The sequence below is a fragment of the Phacochoerus africanus genome, chromosome 3 (genome assembly GCF_016906955.1).
Source record: "Phacochoerus africanus isolate WHEZ1 chromosome 3, ROS_Pafr_v1, whole genome shotgun sequence".
Lineage (NCBI taxonomy): Eukaryota > Metazoa > Chordata > Mammalia > Artiodactyla > Suidae > Phacochoerus > Phacochoerus africanus.
Genome location: NC_062546.1, coordinates 113025105 through 113037127, shown reverse-complemented (window position 1 = coordinate 113037127; position 12023 = coordinate 113025105). Strand labels below are relative to the sequence as shown.

The window sequence follows — 12023 nt, the reverse complement described above, 5'->3', positions numbered from 1 at the left end:
GGGTGTTGGTCAGGGGCAGCCCCCAGACAGGGGCCTGAGCAGTGACTACCAGCAGATCTCTGGATGGGCTGACAGGGCTGGGGGACAGCAGACAGCCAAGCTTCCTTGACTCCTTTTTAGACCACTGTAAACTCCCAAAGGCTACTTCCCCTCCTTCTTTGCTGAGTTTCAGGAACTCATTTGGGTTGGTTGGGGGGCAGTTGCCATGGTGATGCTATCTCTAGACCCCAGCATGAAACCACATCCCTAAAGAATTTCATCTCATGAGAGCAAAATGCAGATTCACTGGAAAGGGTGGTCCAAAAGGTAGTGGCGTTTAGCAATGGAGCAGCTGCTTTGTTTTAATGAGCTTGAGTTCACCTCATCTGTGAGATGCCAAAGGTAATGCCTGCCTGGCAGGATCACTTGAGATGTCAGATGACACAATAAAGAGATGAGTTCAGGAGTTCCTGTTGTGGCACAGCAGAAACGAATCCTCCTAGTATCCATGAGGATGTGGATTCAATCCCTGGCCTTGCTCAGTGAGTCGGAGATCTGGTGTAGCCATGAGCTGTGGTGTAGGTTGCAGACACAGCTCAGATCCTCCGTTGCTGTGGCTGTGGTGTAGACCGGCAGGTGCAGTTCTGATTCGATCCTTAGACTGGGAACTTCCATATGATGTGGATGCGGTCCTAAAAAGAAAAAAATAAATATATAAAAAGAGAGAGAGAGATGAATTTGTTGCTGGGTGCGGAGCAGAGGCCCAAAGCAATGAAAGCCACTGTTGTCTCTCAGCCAGAAGGAAAGGAGAGCATGGATTTCTGGCCTGATCTGGAGAGGTGGTGGGCGGAGGTCACCTTTGTCTATCTAAGCTGAATGCACAGGCCAGGAAGAGAGTCCCATGTTCTTTCTCCGGCCCCAGTATAATCAGGATGGTCTTACTCCTTTGTATAGACACCAAGAAGAGTAGTCCTTGGTCCCTGACCTTGGCAGGCAGAGGTCTATGGCCCTGAGCTGGGTCCTCTTCCCCCGCCCCCCGCCCATGACTTGTAATAATTTATTGAAAAAAATTTTCAGGGAATTCCTGTTGTGGCTCAGTGGAAATGAACCTGACTAGCATCCATGAGGATGCAGGTTTGATCCCTGGCTCTGCTCAGTGGATTAAGGATCCGGCATTGCCCTGAGCTGCGGTGTAGTTTGCAGGTGCGGCTTGGATCTGGTATTGCTGTGGCTGTGGTGTAGGCCAGCACCTGTAGCTCCGATTTGACCCCTAGCCCGGGAACTTCCATATTCCACACATGTGGCCCCAAAATGAAAAATAATAATAATAATAACAATAGTTTTTATGAATTCCTGTTGTGGCTTAGTGGGTTAAGAACCTGACTAGTAAAAAACAAAACAAAACAAAACAAACAAAATCCAATCGGAGTTCCCATCGTGGCTTAGTGGTTAATGAATCCAACTAGGAACCATGAGGTTTCTGGTTCAATCCTTGGCCTTGCTCAGTGGGTTAAGGATCCGACATTGCCGTGAGCTGTGGTGTAGTTTACAGATGCAGCTCGGATCCCAAGTTGCTGTGGCTCTGGTGTAGGTCAGCAGCTACAGCTCCAATTGGACCCTTAGCCTGGGAACCTCCACATGCCACGGGTGTGGCCCTGGAAAAGACAAAAAACAAACAAACAAACAAAAAAAACCAAAAACCAAGAACCCGACTAGTATCCTTGAAGATGTGGGTTGGATCCCTGGCCCCACTCAATAGGTTCAGGATCTGGCATTCCTGCAAGCTGCAGCATAGGTTGAAGATGCGTCTCGGATCTAGCATTGCTGTGGCTGTGGTATAGGCTTGTAGCTGCAGCTCTGATTCAGCCTCTAGCCTGGGAACTTCCACATGCCACAGGTATGGCCCTAAAAAAAGAAAAAAATATTATTATTATTATTTTTCATTTTTACAAGCCCCACCTGCAGCATGTGGAAGTTCCCAGGCCAGGGGTCAAATGGGAACTGTAGCTGCGACCTATGCTACAGTTTTTGACAACATTGGGTCCTTAACTCACTGAGCCACAATGGAGACTCCTAAAAAAAAATCTTATATGGTTTGTAATGGTTACTTTCCATTTACAGTCATTACAAAATATTGGCTGTCTTCTCTGTTTGTACAATACCATTCCTGAGCCTAGAGCTGTGAGTTCTTGAAAGGTCTGGATTCTTTCTAGTTCCTGAGGCTGTGGAAGAGGTGGAAGAGGACTTTAGCTTTTCCTGTGGGGTCAGCAGTTGCTTTCCTGGCAGCTCCACATGGCACGTTGAGTCCTTGTGAAGGACAAGCTTTGTGATACTGTGGGTACCGCACTGGCAAAGTCAGGGTCTGGTCTCTGTTCAGGGATTAACCATGGCTTTGGGCAAATGACTAGACTAGTCTGGGCCTCTCTTCTGATGAAACATTTCATTGGAGTTTCCAGTATAAAAGAGAACTGCTGCTTAGCTGGACATCAGGATTTTTGTGTGAAATGTCCCAGATTTTTACTACAGATTGAAAAACACACTGGAACAAACAAAACACAGCTGGGGAAAATCTGCCTTTGGGCCACCAGGTTTGCAACCTCTGGTCTCAAACTTGCCCTAAACATTCTGTGATTCAGAGTTCCCACTACGGTGCAGTGGATTAATGATCTGTGACATTGCCAGTTCGATCCCCGGCCCATCACAGTGGGTTAAAGATCCTGAGTTGCCTCAACTGTGGCATATGTAGGTTGAAGGTGCAGCTTCCATTTGATCCCTGGCCTGAAAACTTCTTTGTGCTCCGAGAGCAGCCGAAGAAGGAAAAAAAAATGTTGTGGTTCTTTGATCAACCATTGCACTCTAACTCTCTCAAGGACAGAAACAAAGATAACTCATTCTGCAGAAAGGGCTGTGTTTGTAAATGTTAGTACCATGTATAAAAGGTTACTTAGAATATTTTGTTAATTAAAATAATTTTGTATTTGGGGGTTTCCCTAGTGGTGAGGTGGGTTAAGGATCTGGTGTTGTCACTGCAGTGGCTCAGGTCACCTCTGTAGTGCAGGTTCGATCCTTGGCCTGGGAACTTTTATAAGCCGGGGATGTGGCCAAAAAATACTCTTGTGTTTTTAGTCATGTTTCTAAAGTTTTAAAATTTATATCCTCTATCATTTGCTGACCCTATGATTGTGTTACTCAATTAGTGATAGGAGTTCTGTCCCAGGCCCTGGTCTCCAGAACTCATGCTTCCCAAGACGTGTACCAGATCCACTCGCATCTGACCTACTGCCTAGCATGCTTTCTCTCATCTCTATGGTCCTGGCTCCTTGTTGTCTTCCAGGTTACTGTCTGGCCATCTCCTGCCCTGGAGAACTTGGACAACCACACCAACCACAGCTCCATTTCATGTAGTTCCCCTGTAGCCGTCAGTCTCAGCTCCTGTTCATTGTCTTCACGACACTCGCCCTGATTTGCAATTGTCCTGATTGTTAGTCTTTCTCTGCATTTTTTTGGGGTGTGTGTGTCAGTCTCCCCTAGTCAGCACATGTGTGGCCTGAGGACAGGACTTTTGTCTGTGTTTGCTGGGTTTTTTGTTTTGTTTTGTTTTTTAATGGCCGCGCCTACGGCATATGGAAGTTCCTAGGCCAGGGACTGAATACGAGCCACAGCTGCAGCGACTTGAGATCCTTTAACCCACTGCGCTAGGCCAGGGAGAAAACCTGTACCTCTGCAGTGACCAGAGCTGCTGCAGTAAGGTTCTCAACCCACGGTGCCACAGTGGGAACTCCTGTGTTTGCTGTTTTATCTTTGGTCTCTGGCTGGCAGAGGTTGACTCATGATAGGTGCTCAGTACATTTGGTGAGTAGGTATGTGTGTGTGTGTGTGTGTGTGTTTGTGTGTGTGTGGTGGGCATGGCTCATTGAGTTCCTCATATCCAGGGGGAGGGCAGTGAGGAGAAGGGTGTCTCACTGTAATTCAGTTCATTAGTTTTCCTCCCTGTACCCCCTCCTTCTGTCAGCTCCCCGCTTTTCCTTAGCCTTCTGTTCCCTGTTAACCATGCTCTCATTCTTCCCAGGTACCCAAAGGTGGGAACCTGCCACTGACGACCGAAGTTCTCAAAAGCCTAACAGCTCCTCCGGCCGTAGAGAAGAAGCCACAGGTTGCCTACAAGACGGAGATCATTGGAGGGGTGGTGGTCCACACACCCATTAACCAGGTGCTGGGGCCTGGGGCTGCAGGGCGGGGATGGGGTATGGTGGTGCCCTGAGGTGCAGGAGGAGGATGGGACTCAGGAAAGGGAGTGATGGGGCTAGGGCACCAGGGATGGTCAGGAAAATACTGGCAGCAGTGGGTATGAGTAACAGCAGTGCAGAACTTGAAGCCACCGCATCCTGAAATTTGCTGCCAGCATGGTTCTGCATCATACATGGGGACTGGCACTTGTAGACCCCATGAGCAGTGGGGCTGAGGAAGAGAGTTGGAAGCAAGCCCACTGTTCCTCCTGCCTTCCTCCAGTTTGCATTCAAAGTCCTTTCTTTCCTCCTGGGTCTGCCCAACTTCGCCAGTTTTTTTTGTTTTTGTTTTTGTTTTTGTTTTCCTGTGAAATCACCTAGTACAGTGCCTGCTGGGAGCAAAGGAAATGTTTACTTTCTTTTCTTTCTTTCTTTTTTTTTTTTTTTTTTTTACGGCCACACCTGCAACATATGGAAGTTCCCAGGCTAGGGGTCCAAGCGGAGCTGCAGCTGCAGACCTACACCACAGCCACAGCAACACTGGATCCTTAACCCACTGAAGGAGACCAGGGATCAAACCCACATCCTTATGCTTACTAGTTGGGTTCTTAACCCGCTGAGCCACAATGGGAACTCCAATTTTCTCCTTTATTTCTTTGACTGCCCTTGTGGGCCGAGAGAGGAGAGGTGACTGGCCAGAGTGGGTTGGGTGGGGTAGGGGCGTGGCTGCCTAAGGAGGGGCATAGGCACTAATCCTGCAACTGTTTCCTTGTAGAATGGCGGGGATGGGCAGGAAGCCAGTGAGCCAGGCTCACACGCCATCCTTCGAAGATCTCAGAGTTACATCCCCACAACAGGCTGCCGAGTTCCCACTGGGCCCCCCCTCATTAAGAGTGGCTACTGTGTGAAGCAAGGGAATGTGGTGAGTGTCAGTGCCGGGGGCTGGAGGGGGTTCCTGGGGACCCTGGGATCAGAGGGGAGGGCAGCTGGCTAGGAGGACCGTGGAGCCAGCCACGTCCAAACCACCCAAACCAGGCAGAGGTGGGGATGAAATTGAAACTTCCCCCTACCCCCACCCCCACCCCACAGCTCCAAGATGTTGCCCAGATAGGAAGGAGTCCTTGTTCCTCTGCTTCCATGGGAAGCTTCTATGGGCAGGATCCCTGGAGCTTAGAACCAGAACCCTACCCTCACCCCCAGTGCTGGGACCTCTTCTAAAGTCCTGCTCTCTATCCTTTATTTCAGCGAAAGAGCTGGAAACGGCGCTTCTTTGCACTGGATGACTTTACCCTTTGCTACTTCAAGTGCGAGCAGGTTTGTGGTCACTCTGGGGTCCTCCTGAGAGGTCGGGGAGGGAAGAGGCACATGAATCACACCCACTTGCGTGAGTTTGAGCAGAGACATGGGCACACAGACCTCAAGGATGCCTGTGTCTCATCTCCATGTGTCCTGTGGCTCAGTGGGTTACAAACCCAACTGGTATCCATGAGGATGTGGGTTTGATGATACCTAAGTGGCCATGACTTCCTCCCTCCTTCCCAGGGCAGAGCCACTCAGCATCTCCTTAGATTTGTTTTCCCTCTCTGGATTGTTTTGAGACCATGACTTGTTTGTGACCTGGTTTCAGCCAATCATCTCTGACTAGGGAGGGAGGTGCTGGGGGAGGCACTGGGCCGACAGCTTCATTCACTCTCTCCATCCCCCCCACCCCCACCCCAGGACCGAGAACCACTGCGGACCATTTTCCTCAAGGATGTTCTCAAGACCCACGAGTGTCTGGTCAAGTCTGGGTAATTGTCTCTGCTTCTTTGTCTCTGATCAGAACCCCTGTGTGCCCTCTTAACTCTCCAGGCTCCGAGGCTCTCTATTCCAGGCCTTCTCCCAAGGGTAGGAAGACATCTTCTTCCTGACATCTGGTACCTGACTCTCCACCTCCCAAGCTGATGCAGCTGTGAGATTGTGGGCAAGCCTACCCTTGGCCCTCTCACTCCTGAGAGGCTGAACCTATATCACACTTTTCTTTCTTTTCTTTTTCTTTTTTTCTTCCTTCCTTCCTTCCTTCCTTCCTTCCTTCCTTCCTTCCTTCCTTCCTTCTTTCTCTTTTTCTTTTTAGGGCCACACCTGGAACACATGGAAGTTCCCAGGCTAGAGGTTGAATTGGAGCTAAGGCTGCTGACCTACACCACAGCCACAGCAATGCCAGATCCCTAACCCACTGATCGAGGCCAGGGATCAAACCCACATCCTCATGGATACTAGTTGGGTTCATAACCTGCTGAGCCCTATAATAATGGGGACTCCCTATAATAATTTTCTGATGGAGAAGAAGAGAGAATAGAGAACAAAGGAGAGAGGTACCTCTTAGGTGTCAGAGTTAGATGCTCATTTCACAGGGGGCTGGGGTTCCTGGGGACTGCCCTCTGTCACATGCTCTTCAGCACTTCTGGTCACACCCCTGTAGATGCCGTTTCTCTTCTCCTTTTGACAAAGTCCTTGATGTCTTCTGAACATAAGGGTGCTTCACAGCAGTGCTGTTGGGCAGGAAGAGAAAGTGTTTTTAATGCGTTCCTCTTTCCACCAAGAAATGGTTACCTTTCAGGTGTCACAGTGCGTAGGACAAGTTTGGGACCCAGGGCCCCTGCAAGGGCTTGCCCATATCCGACACCTAGTCAGGTGGCCCTGGAACCAGACTTTAGAAGGAGTCCTGATGTGGCCCTCAGTCTGCAGTCTGAGTTGTATCCCCACGGACTGCATGTGCCGAGCCAGTGTTGACCAGCAAAGCCATTAGCAGCAGGCAGACGGTTCTCACCTTGTTTTCTTGCCTGAAAACAAGGTGCTTTATGAAGCAGGGACTCTAGGAAGTCTTGTAAATGGCATTTGCAGAGTATAGAGCATTAGGGAAGTTCTCACAGACTATTTATTTATTTTTGGTATTTTTAAGGCCGCACATGCAGCAAATGGAAGTTCCCAGGCTAGGGGTCAAATCAGAGCTGCAGCTGCCAGCCTACACCATAGCCACAGCAACACAATATCCTAGCCACATCTGTGACCTATGCCACAGCTTGTGGCAATGTGGATCCCTAAACTGCTGAGCAAGGCCAGGGATCAAACCCACATCGTCATGGACACTAGTCATATTCTATTTATTTATTTATTTATTTATTATTTTTTATTGCTCAAATGAATTTATCACATCTGTAGTTGTATAATGATCATCACAATCTGATTTCACAGGATTTCCATCCCACAGCCCAGGCACATCCCCCCACCCCCCAAACTGTCTTCTCTGGAGACCATAAGTTTTTCAAAGTCTGTGAGTCAGCATCTGTTCTGCAAAGAAGTTCAGTCTGTCCTTTTTTCAGATTCCACATGTCAGTGAAAGCATTGTGTGTTGGTGTCTCATTGTATGGCTGACTTCACTTAGCATGATAGTTTCTAGGTCCATCCATGTTGCAAAAAATGCTGGTATTTTGTTCATTTTAATGGCCGAGTAATATTCCATATCTTCTGGATCCATGCCTCTGTCGATGGACATTTAGGTTGTTTCCATGTCTTAGCTATTGCAAATAGTGCTGCAGTGAACATCGGAGTACATGTGTCTTTGCGAGTCGTGGTTTTCTCTGGGTAGATTCCCAGGAGTGGGATTGCTGGATCGAATGGTAGTTCTAATTTTAGTTTTCTGAGGAATCTCCATCCTGCTTTGCACAGCGGTTGCACCAATGTACAATCCCACCAAGAGTGTACTAGGGTTCCTTTTTCTCCACACCGTCTCCAGCACTTCTTGTTTGTAGACTTTTGGATGATGGCCATTCTGGCTGGTGTAAGGTGGTACCTCAGAGTGGTTTTGATTTGCATCTCTCTAATGATGAGTGATGTTGAACATCTTTTCATGTGTTTCTTGGCCATCTGTATGTCTTCTTTGGAGAACTGTCTGTTTAGATCTTCTGCCCATTTTTGGATGGGGTTGTTTGTTTTTTTGGTATGGAGCTGCGGAAGGTGTTTATAAATTTTGGAGGTGAATCCCTTGTCAGTCGATTCACTTGCAAAGATTTTCTCCCATTCTGTGGGTTGTCTTTTTGTGTCGTTTAGGGTTTCCTTTGCTGTGCAGGAACTTTGAAGTTTGATTAGGTCCCATTTGTTTATTTTTGTTTTTGTTGTCAATACTCTGATAGGTGGATCTGAGAAGATGTTGCTGTCGTTTACGTCAGAGAGGGTTTGGCCTATGTTTTCCTCTAGGAGTTTGATAGTGTCTGGTCTTATATCTAGGTCTTGAATCCATTTGGAGTTTCTTTTTGTGTATGGTGTTAGGGAGTGTTCTAATTTCATTCTTTTCCATGTAGCTGTCCAGTTTTCCCAGCACCACTTATTGAACAAGCTGTCCTTTCTCCATTGTGTATCCTTGCCTCCTTTGTCGTAGATGAGTTGGCTGTAGGTGCGTGGGTTTGATTCTGGGCTTTCTATCCTGTTCCACTGATCTATATTTCTGTCTTTGTGCCAGTACCGTGTGGTTTTGATGACTGTTGCTTTGTAGTCTAGTCTGAAGTCTGGGAGCCTGATTCCTCCAGCTCCATTTTTCTTTTTCAGGATGTCTTTGGCTATTGTGGGTCTTTTGTGCTTCCAAACAAACTTTAAAATATTTTGTTCAAGTTCTGTGAAAAATGTCCTTGGTAATTTGATAGGGATTGCATTGACTCTGTAGATTGCCTTAGGTAGTATAGTCATTTTGATAATATTAACTCTTCCAATCCATGAGCATGGTGTATCTTTCCATCTATTTGTGTCATCTTTGATGCCTTTCATCAGTGGCTTATAGTTTTCAGCGTACAGGTCTTTTGTGTCTTTAGGTAGGTTTACGCCCAGGTATCTTATTCTTTTGGGTGCGATGGTAAACAGGATTGCTTCCCTAATTTCCTTTTCTGCTCTTTCATTGTTAGTATATAGAAATGCCGTCAATTTCTGTGTATTGATTTTGTATCCTGCGACTTTGCCATATTCGTGGATGAGCTCTAACAGTTTTCTGGTCGGTAGTCATATTCTTAACCTGCTGAGCCACAATGGGAACTCTCCCCACAGACAATTTATAATTTGTGAAAGTAGCTACAGATGGAAGTTCCAGAAGTGGGGCCCCAGAGGTGACAGTGGGTGGAGGAAAGATTGGGTTCATTCATGACCCTAGAGGCCTGTGCAGGTAGACTAGCATGTCAGGGCAGCTCATTGAATCCCCAGATAAGGTTCCGTCCTAAGAGTGCTTCTCACTTAGCCCATCAGGGTCAGACTGAACTCTGAGTAAAAGAATCAAGGGGGTTCCCTGGTGGCTCAGTGGGTTAAGGCTCTGGTGTTGCCACTGCTGTAGCTCAGGTCGATGCTGTGGCACAGTTTCCACCCCTGGCTGGGAAACTTCTGCATGCCTCCAGCACGGCCAGTAATAATAGCCATAAAAAAGAAAATAAAGAATTAAGGGAGTTGAAGGTCCTCAGGGAAATGAGGTTCCTGCGGCTGAAGCTTTGCAGGTTCCAGTCCTGTGGGCTCCTCCCAAACCCAGTCAAAGGGATTTAAGGCCTATGGGTAGTCATCTAACAGTCTATTGAATTGAATTGAAATGAAATGAATTGAATTAAGAGGCAACATGGAGCTGAGAAGCAGATGTGAAAGGGCTGGGGATTTCCACACCCTGTTTTGCTTTGACCTCTGTAGTTGAGGACCTGATGGCACTGTATGCCTGAATAGGTTAAAAGCTTAAACCATTTTAGCCAGGAAGAAGAGCCATCTGCATGCAGAGACTCAGAAAGGCACAGTGATAGCTAGTGAAGTGTGTTTCACGTGACCACCCTGTGACATTCGTTGTACCAGACGCCTCAATGGAACTTACATAACTGATCTTTGTGGTGACAAGCTTGATACAAGAAGTCTTCTGATTTCCATTTTACAGTTGGGGTTCAAAGGGTCACAATGTTTTGGAGTTCCTGTTGTGGCACAGTGGTTAGCGAATCTGACTAGGAACCATGAGGTTGCGGGTTCGATCCCTGGCCTTGCTCAATGGGTTGAGGATCTGGCATTGCCGTGAGCTGTGGTGTAGGTTGCAGACGCAGCTTGGATCCCACGGTGCCATGGCTCTGGCATAGGCCGGCAGCTACAGCTCCAATTGGACCCCTAGCCTGGGAACATCCATATGCTGCAGGAGCGGCCCTAGAAAAAGCAAAAAGCCAAAAAAAAAAAAAAAAAGCCCAAGGAACAGATCTGTGGTAGCCTTAAAGGCAGAGAGTGGGGAGTGTTCAAAACAGGTGGAGGGAATCGAAAGGTACAAACCTCCAATTATAAAATAAAACAAGTCCTGGGCATGGAACATATGGCGTGGTGACTGTAGTTAACCACACTGTATTCTATATTTGAAACTTGCTAAGAGTGTAGATCTTAAGAGTTATCACAAGTCAGGAGTTCCAGATATGGCGCCAACAGGATCAGCGGCATCTCTGGAGCAGGTTCAATCCCCAGCCTGGCACAGTGGGTTAAGGATCTGGTGTTGCCGAGCTCTGGTGTAGATCGCAACTGTGGCTCAGATCTGATCCCTGGCCCAGGAACTCTATATGCTGCTGGGTGGCCAAAAAAAGTAAAAGTTATCACAAGTCAAAAAAATTGTAACTGTCGTGGCAAGTGTTACTAGGCAGGGATCATTTGCAATAGGTACAAAGATCGAGTCATCTCGTACACCTGAAACTAATATACTGTTAAATATCCAGCATAGCTCAAGAAAATATATGAAGTATATATATTTATTTGTATGTTTTCTTGAGCTATATGATGGACATATAAATGTGTGTGTATGTATTACTATATAATAAATAATAAGTAAAATATAAATATATGTTATTTATTTATAAATAGTTGGTATATAATAGACATGTAACAGTGTGTGTGTGTATAATAGACATATAACAGTTTATCTACCTGACCCTAACATAGAAACACTCACAAAGCACTTTAAGCCACTACAGAAGCACAGCTGTAAGTCATGGTGCCTACGGGGCGAGAGGTTTTAGAAACCAAGGGGCTTTATCTTGCTACCGCTGGTGGTGGTTGTGTATCGGGGAGGGCAGTCTGCAGGGATGGTTAAACCCTTTCTGAGACCCTCCAGAAAGTGAGGCTGGAAGAAACCCTGTAGGGGTTTCTGAGGGAAGGGCCACAGGGGGAACGGCCTCTGAACCCCCTTTTATGATAGGGGCCATGGGTACCTGACTTAGGATGAATTTAGTCCTCAACATGTGACCAGCATGCCTTCACTTTCTTTCTCTTTCTCTGTCTAGCGATCTCCTGATGAGGGACAACCTGTTCGAAATAATAACAAGCTTCAGGACCTTCTATGTGCAGGTAAAAAGCTCCTTCACTGACGTTCCTTTTACTGTGGGCGGTGTGCTTGTAGACCTGCCTTTCCCTTTGCTTTCTCTTTTATTTTGGCTGAAGTTTCTCGGTGGTAAATTTAGCCCCTGATAGTCTGAGTCCCATTTTATTCTAAACAGAATGTTTGCCAGAAGCTTCCCTCCCATAAAATCATGAGAGAGGGTTGAACCCCTAAACTGGGGAATGTGACTTTGTACCAGCTGCCCTCAGCTGCTGGGGCGCCAGCTAAGCAGAGAAAAGGAGAACTGGTCAGTGGTTTCACTTCTCCCTTGGAGGGTATTTATAAGCCCTGTCTGTGTGTGGACATCACTGTGTGCGGAAGGACGAAAGCACAGCGGGCCTCTGCAGGCGCCAGGTGCACAGCCCAGCTGCACAGAGGAAGCCATTGTTGGGGCCCTGACGCTTCAGCTCTCAGAAGCTTCT

General features: G+C 47.3%; 1 protein-coding gene across 3 annotated transcripts in view; it reads left to right on the top strand.

The window, feature by feature from the left end:
• Positions 1-12023, top strand: part of PLEKHA2 (pleckstrin homology domain containing A2) — an 82843-nt gene that overhangs the window by 59463 nt on the left and 11357 nt on the right. For all 3 annotated transcript variants that reach the window (XM_047772421.1, XM_047772419.1, XM_047772420.1), the window contains 5 exons: positions 4049-4189; positions 4981-5127; positions 5451-5519; positions 5925-5995; positions 11507-11570. In XM_047772421.1, the coding sequence (XP_047628377.1) occupies positions 4049-4189; positions 4981-5127; positions 5451-5519; positions 5925-5995; positions 11507-11570 (492 nt within the window). The remainder of the gene's footprint in view (positions 1-4048; positions 4190-4980; positions 5128-5450; positions 5520-5924; positions 5996-11506; positions 11571-12023) is intronic.